A 14,895-nucleotide genomic window follows, 5' to 3' on the forward strand; every position below is an offset into this window, starting at 1 on the left:
TTAAAAAATATGCTCTCTATAATTTATTTATGGACTGAAGTCCAGAATTTTAAAGCCAAATCACAATTCCACAATTAGCCTCACAAATCCCCTCTTTGCAGCCCCTCCCAGATTCTCTAGAAATGTTCACCCAGGTTGCCAGCAACGGATGCCAGCAAAGGAATATTTTCCAAAAGTTTTCTCCCATACCTGTATTCAAAGATGCCCTACAGGTTCCCCTCAGAGATTTTTTTCTTCATGTTTTGTCTTTTTGCCCAGTTAATTTTTTACTTTCTCTTGAAGATTATATTATCTTCCTTTTGCTTTAGTCTGGTTGTAAAATATTTTTAGACTATTTAGTTGTCAAAACATCTACTGAGTTGCAAGGATATTTTGTTCTTTTCTTATAAGCAGGCAGCCAAGAGTTTGCTCAGGAGATGCAGGCTGGTCCAGCTGGGGCCTGACAAGTGGAATGTGTGTGTGTGTGTGTGTGATGTGGTGTCTTGTCCTCTGTAAACCTTTTGCGGACATCACCCTTCCCTCCTGGCGGGCTGAGGGCAGCAGCCATTCCACAGCAGTGGTATCACCGGGGGAAAAAATCTCTGAAGAGGCTCTTTGGGGCGGCTTCCTTGAGTGGGTGTGGCCAGTGCTTTCTCCCTTCTGCACGCAGGAAGGTGAAAGGACATATTGTGGAAAGTAAACGGCTGGCAGATCTGGAAGAGCTGCTTTTCACTTGTGTGCTCTTTTTAACTGCCTGGTTTGCTGTTTTATGGTGTTTGTTCATCTTACCTTTGACACCAGAGCACTGGCACTTGCAAAAGGCTTTGACAGACAGGTACCTCACCAGAGACTCCTGAGAAAGTTTTAGCAGTCGTGGGATAAGAGGATGGGTTCTCTTGTGAATTACAGATCAGTTAAACAACAGGAAGCAAACTGTAGGGAAGTCAGCAATAGGGTCTCACAAGGATGGGTGCTGGGGCCGGTGACATTTAATTTGCTCATGAACTACCTGGAACTGGAGGTGAGCAGCGCAGCGGCCAGATTTGCACAAGACACCCCCTTATTTAGCATGCAGAAGACTCAGGTGGATTGTGAAGAGCTCCGGGAGTCTCTGAACAAATTGGGTGATGGGCAGATGAAGTCCAGAGCTGCTAACTTGTCAGGTGGTGATACCCACTGGGATAAAAAAAAATTCCAGCTTTAAGTACAGGCTCATGTGGTCTGAACTTGCAGAGGCTGAAAGGGGAAAAGGCCCAAAAGATCAGTGAAAGCGTCAACACGGTGGGTGGTAGTGGCAAAAAGAGCAGACTTCACACTGGCTGTTTGCCTCGGTCCTTGGGGAGAAGGGGTGGTGCAAAGAAAGGAAGCAGCCGCCCAGGGAAGAGCCGGCCGGTCCTGCAAGAGCGCAAGAGAAGCAGCCAAGAGGGGCTGGCCCGGGCTGTCACTCAGTCCCACCGTTCCTGAGGTCCACCAGCTGCTCCAGAGCATCCCAGAGTTTGCGGGTGACGCCTGGGTCTTGGGCGCAGGCAGAAGGTAGCACCAGGCTGCAGTCGCTGTCAAAGTACTTGCCTGTGATGCCCTCGACTTCCCTGGAGACAGCGCAGTACAGTGTGCTGACGGCACCCTCTTCTGCTGACTGGTGGGGACAGGAAGCAGAAGTCAACCAAAATGCCACATCCATCCAGACGGGCCGCAATCCTTAATGGGGGGTACTCCAGGGACTCCAAACATTACAGTTTTTGCCATCACAAGGGACACTGCTCCCACGTTGTTGCTTTCGCCCTGGAGCCACTAAGGCAGAAGCAGGCCTGCCCAATGGCTACACAATAACCCTGTGGCTGGAGCTGGGTGGGGTCCATGCAAGGCTCACGGGCACAGAGTCAGCCTGGGCATCTGCCGCTTCCACACATCCCAGGTTGCCACCCAGAAGAGGGTAAAGTGTGCCATGCTCAGCTTCTCCAAGGTCATGCTCCCTTGCTGGATGCTGTGGCTCAGCCAACTCTGGGTGTTGGTGCAACTCCCCCCCTCTAGCCAGAAGCAAGGGCCCTCGGGGCCCCAGGTGGGCAGGGGCTGCTTGGCTCTCACCCGACTCACCTTCATGAAGATGCTGCAGACGTTGTAGAGCAGGCGGACCGCCCAGGAGAAATGGCGCATGATGCCTGTCCTGACGACCCCCGGGTTCAGGGAATTGACAGTCACCCCTGCAAAGGAGGCCGCCTGTCACTAACTGATCTCCCTGTCCCAAGAGGGGGTGGCGTTTCTGCTGAACTGGGAGTCAAGCAGGAATGCAGGGACTGGTCTCTGAAGGAGCGCGGGGGCGGGGGGTACTTCTCTACAGCAGTCCCAAGGGACGGGCAGTTAACAGGGTTTGAGTACCAAAGGCAACCCTGTCAAGAGTTCTCCGCTGCCCCCTTTGCAAGAAAGGATCCCTCTGTCTGGGGAGAAGGGCGGGTCTAACAGCACCGCTCCACCCCAATTCCTCTCCTGCCCCCGCCCCCCCCAAGGCCTGAGGCAGGGCCAGCTCAAGGCGCTTTGTGACCCCAGCAGCAGCCCACCCAGAGGTGGGATCCAACCAGTTCTCGCCACTTCTCTAGGTTACTAATTATTTCTGAGTGCCGAGAAGGGGTTACTAAAGCAACCTCCCTGCCCAATAGGGACCAGAGGCGCGTGTGTGGCGGTGGCGCCACTGTTTGAATCCCACCCCCATCGGAACCTGTAATTAACATCTTTGGATCCCACCACTGAGCCCACCCCCTGCTGTGTTGCTGCCGCCTTGCTGCCTGGGGAAGGGGGGGCCAAGCGGCAGGGGACCTTCCTCTGCGCGTGGCAGCAGTTCTGACCTGTGCCCTGCAGCTGCCCGGCCAGCTCGTTGGCGAAGGCCACGTTCATGAGCTTGGAGCTGTAGTAAGCCTGGCTGCAGTTTTTGGGCGGCTCCTCCCCAGTCAAGAACTTGACGTTGACCGTCCCCTTGTAATGCACGAAGGAGGAAACGTTCACGATCCGTGCCGGAGCAGAGGCCTTCAAGGTACCTGCAAGGACGGGGAAGGAGGCAGTCTGAGAGCCCAGAGCCAAAGGAAGCAGAAGCGGTGAGGGAAAGAGGCCCGCTCTCGCTGGCTCTCGCACCCTTTGCCCCAAGAGGCACCCGTCTCCAGCACAGCTGCCATGGATGGAGGCCACAGGTATACCCCCCCCCCCCGGATGACCTTTGCTAGACAGAAGTGGTTGGGTGAGCCCGGCTGTGTTCAGGTCTCTGACTCCCCCTTAAGAGGAAGACACAAGCCAGACTCCCGGCCCCCAGGGACAGGCCCAGGGGTCCCAACGTGGCCCGGGGCACAGAAGAGAAGTCTGCCTTACCCAGCAACAGGTTGGTCAGCAAAAAGGGGCCAAGGACGTTGGTGGCAAACAGCAGCTTCACCTCCTCCACAGAGGCAGCACCTGGCAAACCTGGGGAAGGAAGGAAGGCAGAGGAGAAGTGGGGGGGGAGGGAAGCAGGATGCTGGGGTCGGGGGGGGGGGGAGCAACCAGCCTGCCTGGGACTGCAGAACCTGCTCCGCTCCCTAAAACAATGTGGTGTAGGGTTATGGGGCCCCTGGGATGAATCTCTACTCATACCTTCAGCACTTGTTGGGCTGCTGTTAGGAGTACTGAACAGAGGGAAGGGGGATTATACAAGCTGATTTGGGTCACCCGTGGGGAGAAGGGAAGGGTTTAAGCCCCCCCTGCCTGCTTTCTTTGAGTACCTGTTGGACCTCCCATCCAAGAAGGGAAAAGTTACAACAACAACAACAACCTTTATTTGGCATTTAAAGGGAAAAGTTCACCTTGGTTTCATCCCAGCAAAAACATGAGCAAAATCAGATTAAATTGGACACACACACACACACACCCACACACACACCCTGTTTCCAAGGTAGGCTGCAGTCAGGTGATCCCCTGAAGGTCAACAACCAGGGATTTAGGCTAAACAGCTGGTGGAGGCTGTGGAGGGGACCGCCCCCCTTCTCAGTCTATGAGGTTGGGGCAGCCCCCTCTGACCAGCCCCCAGGTAGAGGCCCCTTGGCTGGTTCAGGGCGTTGTAGGGATCATTCTACTGGGGAAAGGAGGGCAAGTAATATGAAGAAGAATGTAGTGTTGAAGGCTTTCATGACTGCACTCAGCTGGTTGTGGTGTGTGGCCACAGTCTGGTGGATCTTGTTCCTAATGTTTTGCCTGCATCTGTGGCTGGCATTCGATGTCGGGGGAAATGTTAGGAACAAGACCTACCAGACCACGGCCACGCTGCCTGGATAGCCCACAACCACCAAAATGAAGAGTTTGGATTTATACCCCGCTTCTCTCTCCTGTAAGGAGCCTCACAGCAGCTCCCAAGCTCCTTCCCTTTCTCTCCCCGCAGGGGAGCTGAGAGAGTTCTGAAAAACTGTGATTATCCCAAGGTCACCCAGCAGTCCCAACCAAGAGGAAGGCAGGCAGGTAACTACAGGGTCTGAGCCCAGCCCACCTTTCCTCCTCTGCCTGGAGCAGTTCCTGCGATGCTCCTGGCTCAGCTGGCCCTGGGACTCCCTGCCCCGGCGAAGGAGAAGAGCGGTGTGGGGTTCCCACCTGTGCCTTCCCACCTGTGATTCCTGCATTGTTGACCAGGATGTCCAGCCGGGGCTCCTCTGCCAGGAACCGCCTGGCAAAATCCCGGACGGAGGCCATGGAGCTGAGGTCCAGGAGGCGCAGGTGCACGTTGGGGTTGCCGGCCGCCCTGCGGATCTCGTCCAGCGCAGCCTGGCCCTTGGCTGGGTCCCGGCAGGCCAGGACGGTGCGGGCGTTCCGGCGCGCCAAGTCCACGGCCACGCATTTGCCAATCCCTGCAAGGCGGGTCCCGCCGGGAACGGGAGTCAAGAAGGGACGGGGGATTTTTTGCACCCCCCGCCTCCCCTGGGGGCAGCCAATATACTGGGGGGGGGTCGGGTGAGGACATGGTCAGCGCTTTCCCCAGGGGCTGCAGCAAACTCCCCCGTCAAATACGCGAGGACGGACTTTTGGGAATGGTTTTCTCTGCAGGCCTTTCTTGATTCTCCCGGCCTCTCCCTGGAGCCATCGCCGGGGCTGTTCTTTTCATTCGGGGAGGCAGATAGAGATCCGTCCCCACCCGCCCGCCCGCCCCCCGGTCAGTTCAGGTGTTCAGTTCCACCAAGTTTTCGGGTGTTGCTGCAGCTACTATTTGGACCTGGGCGGCCTCAGGATCTTCCGCGGCCGGGAAGGAAGGATGGGCATCACTATCAGTTCAAAGAGGGGGGCCGCCGGGGGGCCGCCCAGGGTCGCTTGCTGCCCGTTTGGCCTCCCCCCCACCCCCACCCCCTGGCCCGCAGCAGCCCTCCCGCCTGGGGGCTCGGCGCCAGCCCTCCTCGTTCGGCCGTCGGGCGGGGACTCACCGCTGTTGGCGCCGGTGACCAGGGCCGTCTTGCCGCGCAGGTCCACCGAGCAGGCTCGCGGCCGCCACGTGCGCCTCCTCCAGGGCCCCGCCAGCAGCAGCAGCAGCAGCAGGGCCAGGCCGGCCAGCGGGGCCAGCAGCGCGGCGAGCGGCGGCGGCGACATGGTGCTCGGGCGGCGGGGCAAGCAGAAGGCGGCGGGCCAAAGGCGCCGCCGGCCCTCCCCAGGGCGGGATCGCCAGCCGCCGCCCAGGCTCCTGTGGCCCGCGGGGGCCGGACCCGAGGACCTCAGAGCAGAGCCCCTCCTGCGCAGCCAGCCCTCCTCCGCTCCTCGCACTGGCCCGCCAGGTAGGTGCCTCGCGGAGCTCCCAGGCAGGAGGGGACAGCGAGGGCTGCTGCTGCTCCCCCCCCCCCCCGAGCACCTGGCCTGCGAAGGCACCTGCAGCCTCAGGTCAAGACTGGTCAGCCGAGTGCACGCTTGGCCTTGGGGCCGACCGGAGACCGGAGCGGCGAGGGGCACCCAAGGAGGCACCTCAGGGCGGGCGAGCCCTGGCACGCGGGGTGGGGGGCATCGTGTTGCCCCCTTCTCCCCATCTGCGCAGACCTCTGGCAAGAGCGACCCGGCCAATGGCGCCCCCCCCCCCCCCGCGGCGGCCAAAGGGCGGCACTCGGGGCTCCCAGGAACGGGACGTTCACCTCTTCCTTGAAAAGCTGCCCGGTAGAAAGATCAGTTTTGGGGGTGGGGGGGTGGATGTGCCCGCCGTCAGAAAAGGGCCACGAGGGCCGCGGGGTAACTTGGAGCTGCTCCCTGGACCGAGGAGGAGGACGAGGAGGGCCTGCCTGCCTGCCTCCCTGGGCGAAGGGGATCCCGGCGGCTGCTCTGTTCCTCTCAGGGCCACCCTCCTGTGTGTGTAATAAAAGCGGGGGTACCGAGGGGGGTCTCAGGGGTAGGATCGAGGCCCCTTGCTTTTCCTTGTCAGGTGAGGCGGGTGTTCTGGGTCCAGTGGCGTAGCTAGGGAAAATTGAGCCCGGGACAAAATCTGAGTTTTGCGCCCCCCCCCCCCCGCATATGGGCAGCGCCCCTCCCCCTTCCCCACCATGACCAAACACCATCACATTATAGAACATGCCCCAACACATGAATCTGAACACACCCAGTGCTTCCCTTACGTTTAAACAACATTGAAAGAGTGTGATGCTTATTATTTTTTTTTGAAGTGTGGAATCCACCCTGAAACAGCATCACTTTTAATGTTGTTTAAACTAGAGAGCCCAGATTCTCACCAGAATTCACCTTAAAGAGAGACTCTGGGCTCTCTAGTTTAAACAACATTGAAAGTGATGCTGTTTCAGGGTAGATTTCCCACCCATCCACCCCAAACAGCACCATTGTCAAAGTTGGTTTGTTGTGGGTTTTCTAAGCTGCATCCGGCTGTGGTCTGTGGTAGATCTTGTGGCTGGTAACATCTTCAGAGGTTATTGTATCACAGAGTGGCTGAAGGTATCTTTCAGAGGTGTATCACAGAGAGAGAGTCTGTTATACACTGTGTCCAGACTCTCTCTTATAACCGAGACTTCTCCCTGCTTTTGATACACCTTCTGAAGATGCCAGCCACAGAGGCAGGAAATGAAACGATTAGGAACAAGATCCTACCAGACCATGGCCACACAGCCTGTAAAACCCACAACAATCAGTTGAATCTGGTTGTGAAAGCCCTTCAACCAATACTTTCAATGTTTTTTTAATCTAGGGAGCCCAGATTCTCCCTTTAAAATCCACTCCAAAAGGGGGGTGGATTTAAAGGGAGAATCAGGGGAAAATTTGAGGGTGCTTGTCAGGAGGAAGCAAATATTTTAAGATAACAGTACCAAAATTTTAGGCGTATCTTTAGGAGACTATCCTGATTATACCACCCCAGGTTTAAGTGAAGTTTGGTTCAGGGGTCCAAAGAGTTATGGACCTTTCAAAAGGGTAGCCCCATCTACCATTATCTCCCATTGGAAACAATGGGGATGGAGCACTCCTTTTGCGGGGGTCCATAACTTTGGACCCCCTGAACTAAACTCTTTCTCCAGTAACCTGGGTGAGTATCAGAAGGAGACTATCCTTATGATACCACCTAGAGTTTAGTGAAGTTTGGATTCAAGAGGGTCCAAAGTTATGGACAGCCCTCAAAATGACTCAGCCCCATATATGCTATTAGCTCCCCATTGGAAACAATGGAGGATGGAGGTCACACCCCTTTGGGGGTCCATAACTTTGAGACCCCTGAACCAAACTTCACCAAACTTGGCTGATATCATCCAGGGGAGAGTCTCACCTTGACGATAGCCCTGAGAATTTTGGTTGCCGCTCTATGAGGAATTCCATAGAAGCAGAAATAAAAGGCTCTTTTTGGTGAGGAAAAGACCCGGGTTTAATTTCAGACTATCTTAAATAATTACCATGCGACATGCGAGTGGCAGGAATGACACTTCGGCCATGAAGCACAGGTTATAACTCTATTCACTACATCATCCCCATCCTGCTTCCCCATGGGAACGCAGTCCTCATCTCCTCAAGCAAGATAAAGTCTCCTACTGATGAAGCTGGCCTGTATCAGCCGGGCTGTGGAATGCACTCCAAAGGGTTACCTTACCATCAACACCATTGAAACCATTAGAACCTTACACACTCTGCCTCCGCCAAAGAAGACCCTCCCCCCCCCAGGTTTTGCTACGGAAGAAGTAGCGATGTGGAAAGCATGAGGAAATAGAGGTGGGAAGTCAATATTTGGAATAAACTCCATTGATTATACCCAGAGGAATATCCACCCAAAGAGACTAAATATTGCAAGCTGTTATGACAAAGCGAGTCCAGGATGGCGTCAATTTCTAAGTAGTGCTTGGCAGCCATGTAATAGTCGGTGGGGCCTCTCCGGCCGGAGTGTGCCGAACACATCGGCGGGAGCCTCCCTTGAGTAAGCTGGAATGGAAGACATTGGATAGATGAATGTTACTAAGAGAGTTAGGCAAACCGTCAACCCGGGCAGTGACATCGTAAATCGCTTTAGTAATCTGAAAAAGGTCCTTAATGAATCTTTACACTTAAGTTCCAGAAGAATTTATGCCTGCATCTCGAGATTTTTGCACAGTGAACAAATACACCCAAAGCCCACGCAGAGGGAAATCGGCGGTGTTTATCCAGCACAGCTTTTTTTGGGGAGTGCCTGTTGGAGTGCCAGGGTATGTCTGACCGATTTCCACCCTCAAGACTGGGGCGAAATCCCATTGTTGAAACTCTGGAGGGTCCCAAGCAACCATGGTGGTAGTTGTGCAACTTGTGGAAGGAGCGACCAGACATTTACTAATTTAAAGAGGGTTTTCTTGTACCATGAACCGCATTTGTTATAGGCTCCATTCAAGCTGGAATAAGCTCTCGCACCAAATCTGTCTTGGTGGTAGTTACTGAATTCTTAACAGCAGTAAGCTACTACTCTAAGGTTCTATTTGGATTTCTCTCCGACTCACGTCACTTTTGAGCGTGGTAGGAAGCGACTGCAGGGCTGACCCCAACAAATCCCAAAAACGCCCAACTAGAGGCAGGAAATGAATTAAATACGGGCCTTGATGGGAGACCACCTTAACAGAAGGAATGTAGACAGTACAAGCTATGTTGAATGAACAGCCTGGCCAACTTAGGAGGCCGGAGGATGGGAAGCAACATGGAATAAGAAATAGGCTGTTGTTTAGAAAATAAGTCCACCACCACCCACACAAAACATGGTACTTGCCAAGGACTTTTCGAGACGGAATCTGGTAGCCAAAATCCATGGGAGATGACTTCCCAAAGAAGGGAGGCCACCGGGAGAGGTTTTTTTTCAACAGCCCATGGGGCTTTCAGGATAGTTTAGGCTTCTGCACAAACAGAAAGCAGCCCTTACTCATATATGCCCTCAATGTCCTTGCGCATTACGCCGGGCCACCAGGAATGTCGCAGTGATTTAAATGCAGGATTTTCAGAAGCCAAAATCGTCCAGCCGGCCCGGGCGTCGGATGACAGGCTTCAAAAGAACCTGCTTGGCGGAGGGGAGAGCACGCGTACCAACATTCCCCCTCCGGCTAAACTCCATTCCTCCGCTTGCCGGGTTGTAGAGTCCACTGCTACCGCTGGAGGCTTCACTGCGGCAGCCCCGCTTCCTCGAAGTTCCCGCGAGTAGAGGGAGAGAGGACTAGGTTAAAGGCCAAGTGGAGAGGAGGAGTGGGCGTTTGAGATAGGGTGACAGCCGGCCCCAGCTGGGAGGAGAGGAGAACAGTGCGTGCGATATGTCTCGTAGAAGGCAGCTCCACCCCTCTCCCGAGGTATAGCCGCTTGACGCTGGTCAGCCAGTTTATTAGTTTCCAGGAAAAAATGGGCTATAAGCTTGAGAACGAAAGAAAATACATTATGGAGTTGTTTCTGAGACATCTTGAGAGTCAGGTGGAAAAGAGCTGCCAGGTTTTGTGATCAGAGTTCCAAACCTGAAAGGGTGTTTAGCCCCCCTCCAGCCAGTGGCGCCAAGTGGAAGTGCTACTTGGTAACGTTCTGCAGTCTTTATCCCTAGTCCAGTTAGAGTTTCCAACACCAGAGAGAATTTCTTAATTAAATAAGCACCGCGGAACCAGCCTGCAATATTTGTTTTTCTGCAGGCAGGGCTGCCCTCAGGGCAATTGGCTTTGGTCCAGGGGACATCCACGTGAACCACTGGCAGGAGATCTGGAGTCAGGAGGTGCTTTGGGAATGCAGTTGGTGGTAAAAGCAGACTTTGAAGAGTTGAAAGGCTGGTTAATACCTCTTCAGACCAGGAAAAGGAGGGCCCCAGGCTTCTGGTGGACGGTGGATCTTACACCTTTGCATTAATTAGGGATGCTGTGAGAGGGAGAGTCAGGGTCAAGCCGGGTGGGAGGTATAAAGTCACGCGATAGAAATTAGCAAAACCAAGAAAAGGTTGGAGTTCTTTATGCGGTTGGTGAGGGGGCAGGCCATTGGAGGACTGGGCGTCCAATTTTCCCAACAGGATCCATTTTCAAGCTTCTCCTCGGCTGCAGATCATTGGCCCAATGAAGTCAATGGAGGTCTAGGTGAAAACAGCGTTTGGAGAGTTTGGCAAAGGGGGAAAGATTGTCGGGCAAGTTTCAATTACCTCCGAACCAATGTTTCATGCTCTTCTATGGTTTGTGGAAGGTAAATTAAAACGCGTCATCTAAGTATACCACAACTCCCTTTGTACAATAAATCATGGAGAACTTAGTTGATAAGGGCCATAAAAGCCCGGGGGGCCCCACTTAACCGAATGGCATTATCAAGTATTAACAAGGCTATTAAACTTTGTGTTAAAACGGATCAAAGTGTTCATAGCCTTCAGCAATTCTGGACCCTGTAGTAGCTTCTCTCAAAGTCCAATTTAGTAGAAATCTTTGGGCCCTAGTGCATCTAAGGGTCCTTGATCAAAGGCAAAAGGATATTTATTGGACAGGGAGACCGCGATTGAGACCTCGATAATCTGTGCAAAGCCAGTAGGGGCCCATGTAACTTTTTTTGCGAAATAAGCCCGGAGCAAGCGTGTGTGTCTGGTAGCCATACATTATGAACCCATGGCGAAGCCAGGTTCTTGTCCAAGAAGGCACGTAAGCTCCTTCTCCTCATTTTGGGACTCATCTGAAGGGTAGTTTCTACGCTTTGGGCATTCTAAGCCCTGGTTTGTATAACGATTTTGCAGTCAGTGTCTCTATGGGGTGGCAACTGATGCATTCTTGCTCCCTGAAAAAAACTCTGGCTAGATCACTTGATCCTTGCAGGTGGGATGTCAATAGAATCAGGAACACCAATGGCTGGGAAAGAAGCCAGGGAGGGGTGTGTCAGGAGAAGGTGGAGTTTTCCCCCCAATTCATGTGTTCACCATAGGGAGGGTCAGTGGTTCCAAGATCCGTTCTTTCCAAAATGAACTTTGGTTCATGTAACAACTCTTTCCATGGCATACCCAAAAGCGATGGAGTGTTTGGCCACTGGCGTCAAAATAAAACTAATTTTCTCCCAATGGGTGTATGAACGGAGGAGAACCGGCTGTGTGTTTTTGAACTGGGCGGTCCTTAGTCTCGAGGGGCTGCCGTCCATTCAGGTGAATGGTATGGGCTTAGCCAGAGGAATTTGTGAGGTCCAGACTTCGCTCCTCTGCCGCCTGGGGCGCAAAAGATAAGCAATGGGAGCAACCAAGAATCCACAAAAGGGCGAGAATGAAATGCGAGGAATGTGTTTGTGAGGGTTTGGCCAAGCAACGCTTGGACAAAGTAATGGGAGCGCTACCTTCACTCAGCGTCCAGAGTCAGAGGACCCATGTCCATGGGGGGGGGGCTGAAGAAGACGAAACAGCTGCTTCCCCTCTCTGGAATTGCGACTTCGAGTGATCAGCTTTAGGCGAAATTCACCGTCCGAGGCTATGACCCCGATCGTGGCGCGGGTGGCTTGGCGCTTGGGTGGAGTGCTTGTGAGCTGGAGTAGTTAGTTTTGTTTTCATGGGACAAGTTGCGCCATTGGATGGCCTGGCCCCTCCGCCAGTAAAGACACAATCCCAGTCCGGCTAATTTCCGTTGCTCGAGGTGGTTTTGGGATGCGGCTGGGCTTGGCTTGGCGGAAGCGCTTAGTGGGTTTAGGCGTGAAGGCTTCGACGCACGAAGGCGTGTTCAAACGAGGATACATGCACCCTGGGATCCCGCAACTGGATCAATCTGCAATGATACGAAGGAACCCGAATTAAAAACACCGTTTCCGCGCCCAGCTTGCTGCCGTCCACAGCATCCGAGAAGTATTAGCGATTTCATGCGTTCAGGCCACTTCCAGGAGGGAGTCGAGCAACCGCCGCCGCGGGAATTCGCGGGCAAAATTCTGCAAGCGATTAGGTTGCCCTGCTGAATAGTTTTGATGATGCGGGGATGGCTTCACTTCTCGGCGCTGGATCGCTAGGCGGCTCTTAAGGCCTGGAGGAATCACCGGGGCACCGTCTTGCAGAGTCTTCATCTTGCAAATCAAAAGGAGTCCACCGAACCAGTCGGGCGCTGCCCACATCCAGGACTGAGCCGATGTCCCGTATTTTTCAGCTCAGACCGGGGTATAAATCATCATAGTCTTCCAAGCTGGGCATTGAGTTGCAAAATGAAGGCGTAGGGAAGTTTGGAGGCGGTCCCATCAAAGCGGACCGGGTGTCGGGGCCTCCATAGTAACCCCCCCCGTTCCACTGGCTCTTGGCGCCTCGCTAGGCGTGCATGGTTGCTTGTAGTTGAAGCAGGTTGGGCGGGCGGCTGTTGTCTGGGGGCCCGGAATCCGGCGCTGGCGGTGCCGCTGGCGTTTGGGTGGCAGGACCCAGATGCGTGGCCCCCTGGCTTGACATTAATGGCTCAGTAACAGCATAGACTCCAACTTGGGGCTTCCACAGTCTGGCTGCCTCCGCCAAAACTTCCCTCTCTAGCAATAGCTCCCAGCTCTCCTTATGCGGGTCAATGCATCCCTGGTAAGCATTAAACAGCTTTTTTTTTCTCGACGCCATTCCAATTCCAGCCAGTTAAGTCCCGTTCAAAGCTGCAGTGAGCTCACTTTTGCGCGGCGATAAGGCCTGAAAGCGCTTTCGCAAGGTTACTATAAATCCGGTCTGGAGTGTTCCAGGACTTTATCATGGACCTGACGGATTCTGGGCATATTATTAGTTAGATAGCATTCTTTGTACCGGTCCAACTCGAAGCTGGAGATCTTTCGCGTTAAGCAGCTTCCCGGTCCCTCACCAAGGTTTTAGCTCTTGCTGCAACTGTGCCCGTTCTTCCTCCCATTTTAGCGTTCAATGGTCCACATCACTTCTTGGGCATCTCGCGGTCGCCTTCCCACTTCCTCATCCCAGGTCTCCCCCCCCTTAAGATGTGGAGAGGGAACAGATCCGGCTGGGAGTGCAGGCTTTCCTCCCGGACTCTTAAATCGTCTGGAAAGCGTAGACATCCCGGGGACACCCGTAGCCACCGGTGGTGGCTCCCCGAGGCACCTCCAGGTCGGTCAGCTGGCCGGGATCAGGGGGGGGGGTCCGGTTGGAAAGCGGTGCGGATACCCCTCCCAATCCCCAGGTTCAGTCCCAGTGTCCTTTGGGCCAGACCCCAGTCAGCATGCCGCGGTGGTTCTTTGGGAGCATCCACTCAAAAATCTGAGAGTCCAGGAACCGTTCAATATAGATTCCTGGGTTGCACCGCCTCAGCAAAGGTGGTCCAGGCCGTCTCCTCCATATTGAGTTGCATCTGAGGTTTGTGAAATCCACACGCAGCGGGTAGAGATCCGGATCCACAGGCATTTCGCATCCATAGACAAGCGCTAAGCGACTTTCATGTAAGTCCCTGCATGGTGCGTGCGTCACGTCCCTCGTTCCAGCGGGTAGGAAGGGAGACTTCGCATGCTGTCTGAGGGGCGAGGAAAGAGTTTCACTGGCGCAGGCCCGTTCTCCTGCGGTTCCTCCAGATCCAGAAGGGAAAGATTGAAGACCCTTCTTTGGGGGGCTACGCGCCTCCGCAATGACTGTCCAACCTCTCGTAATGAGCAGACACTAGAGGTCCACTGCACCGTGGTAAATAGATGGATTAGGTTTTACGCTTACAATGTAAGGAATTCCATAGAAGCAGAAATAAAAAAGGCTCTTTGGTGAAAAAGACGTTTATTCGAGACATCTTAGAAAAGCTCAAGAGTACAATGCGGTAACAGGAATGACACTTCCTCGGCCAGAAGCACCAGGTTATAACTCTATTCACCGCATCCCTACCATCCTGCTTCCCCATGGGGCTCTAGGAATTCCTCGTATCTCAGCGCCAAGAGAGATAAAAGTCTCCGCCGATAGAGCTGGGCTCCATCCCGCCGAGGGCTGCTGAGATGCACTCCGAGGTTACCTTACCATCAACACCATTGAAACCATTGAAACCTTTACACCACTAGCCTAAAAACTGTGCCTCCTGCAGACCAAAATTGGAAAAAACAGTAAAAAATACAGAAAGCTTCAAACGAACCTGCAATTTTTCCGCCCACCACAAGGTGGCGCCCGGGGCGCTTGTCCCCGGATGTCCCCATGGTAGCTACGCCTGTGTCTGGGTCTCATCGGAAAGTGGCGGGGGGGGGGGGGGGCTTGCTGCTGCCAGAGCCCCAAGACAGCCCCCGCCCTGCCCTGAGCCTCACAACACACTGTTGCAAAATCCGTGCTGGAGAGACCAGGGAAGCGGGTGAGAAGATCCCCTCTCAAGGCCGCCTGGAGCAACTGGCAGACAGCCTGGCCCCGGCTGGGGCTGCACACAGACACACCCACCCACGCTTAGCTATAAGGATGCCAATGTGGTCTGAAATGCAGTTGAAGGATGAGAAGAACCATCTTCTGCAGGCCCTGGAGGGGGGCGGGGCGGGGATTCAGGCATGTAATGGGGGATTGAACCCCCCCCCCTTACCTACGTCCTTTATAGGTTGTATGAA

The 14,895-nt window shown here is 54.2% G+C and overlaps 1 protein-coding gene across 1 annotated transcript; it reads right to left on the reverse strand.

The window, feature by feature from the left end:
- LOC125439666 (retinol dehydrogenase 12-like) lies at nucleotides 1-4,944 on the reverse strand (the record flags this gene model as incomplete). The annotated part of the gene is made up of 5 exons (XM_048508783.1): nucleotides 1-1,615; nucleotides 2,074-2,180; nucleotides 2,820-3,008; nucleotides 3,334-3,423; nucleotides 4,593-4,944. Coding segments are annotated over 5 exons (933 nt in total), but the record flags the coding sequence as incomplete, so codon positions are not given.
- Between the last annotated feature and the right edge of the window lie 9,951 nt (nucleotides 4,945-14,895).

This window comes from Sphaerodactylus townsendi, linkage group LG10, assembly GCF_021028975.2.
Source record: "Sphaerodactylus townsendi isolate TG3544 linkage group LG10, MPM_Stown_v2.3, whole genome shotgun sequence".
In the NCBI taxonomy this organism is placed as follows: domain Eukaryota; kingdom Metazoa; phylum Chordata; class Lepidosauria; order Squamata; family Sphaerodactylidae; genus Sphaerodactylus; species Sphaerodactylus townsendi.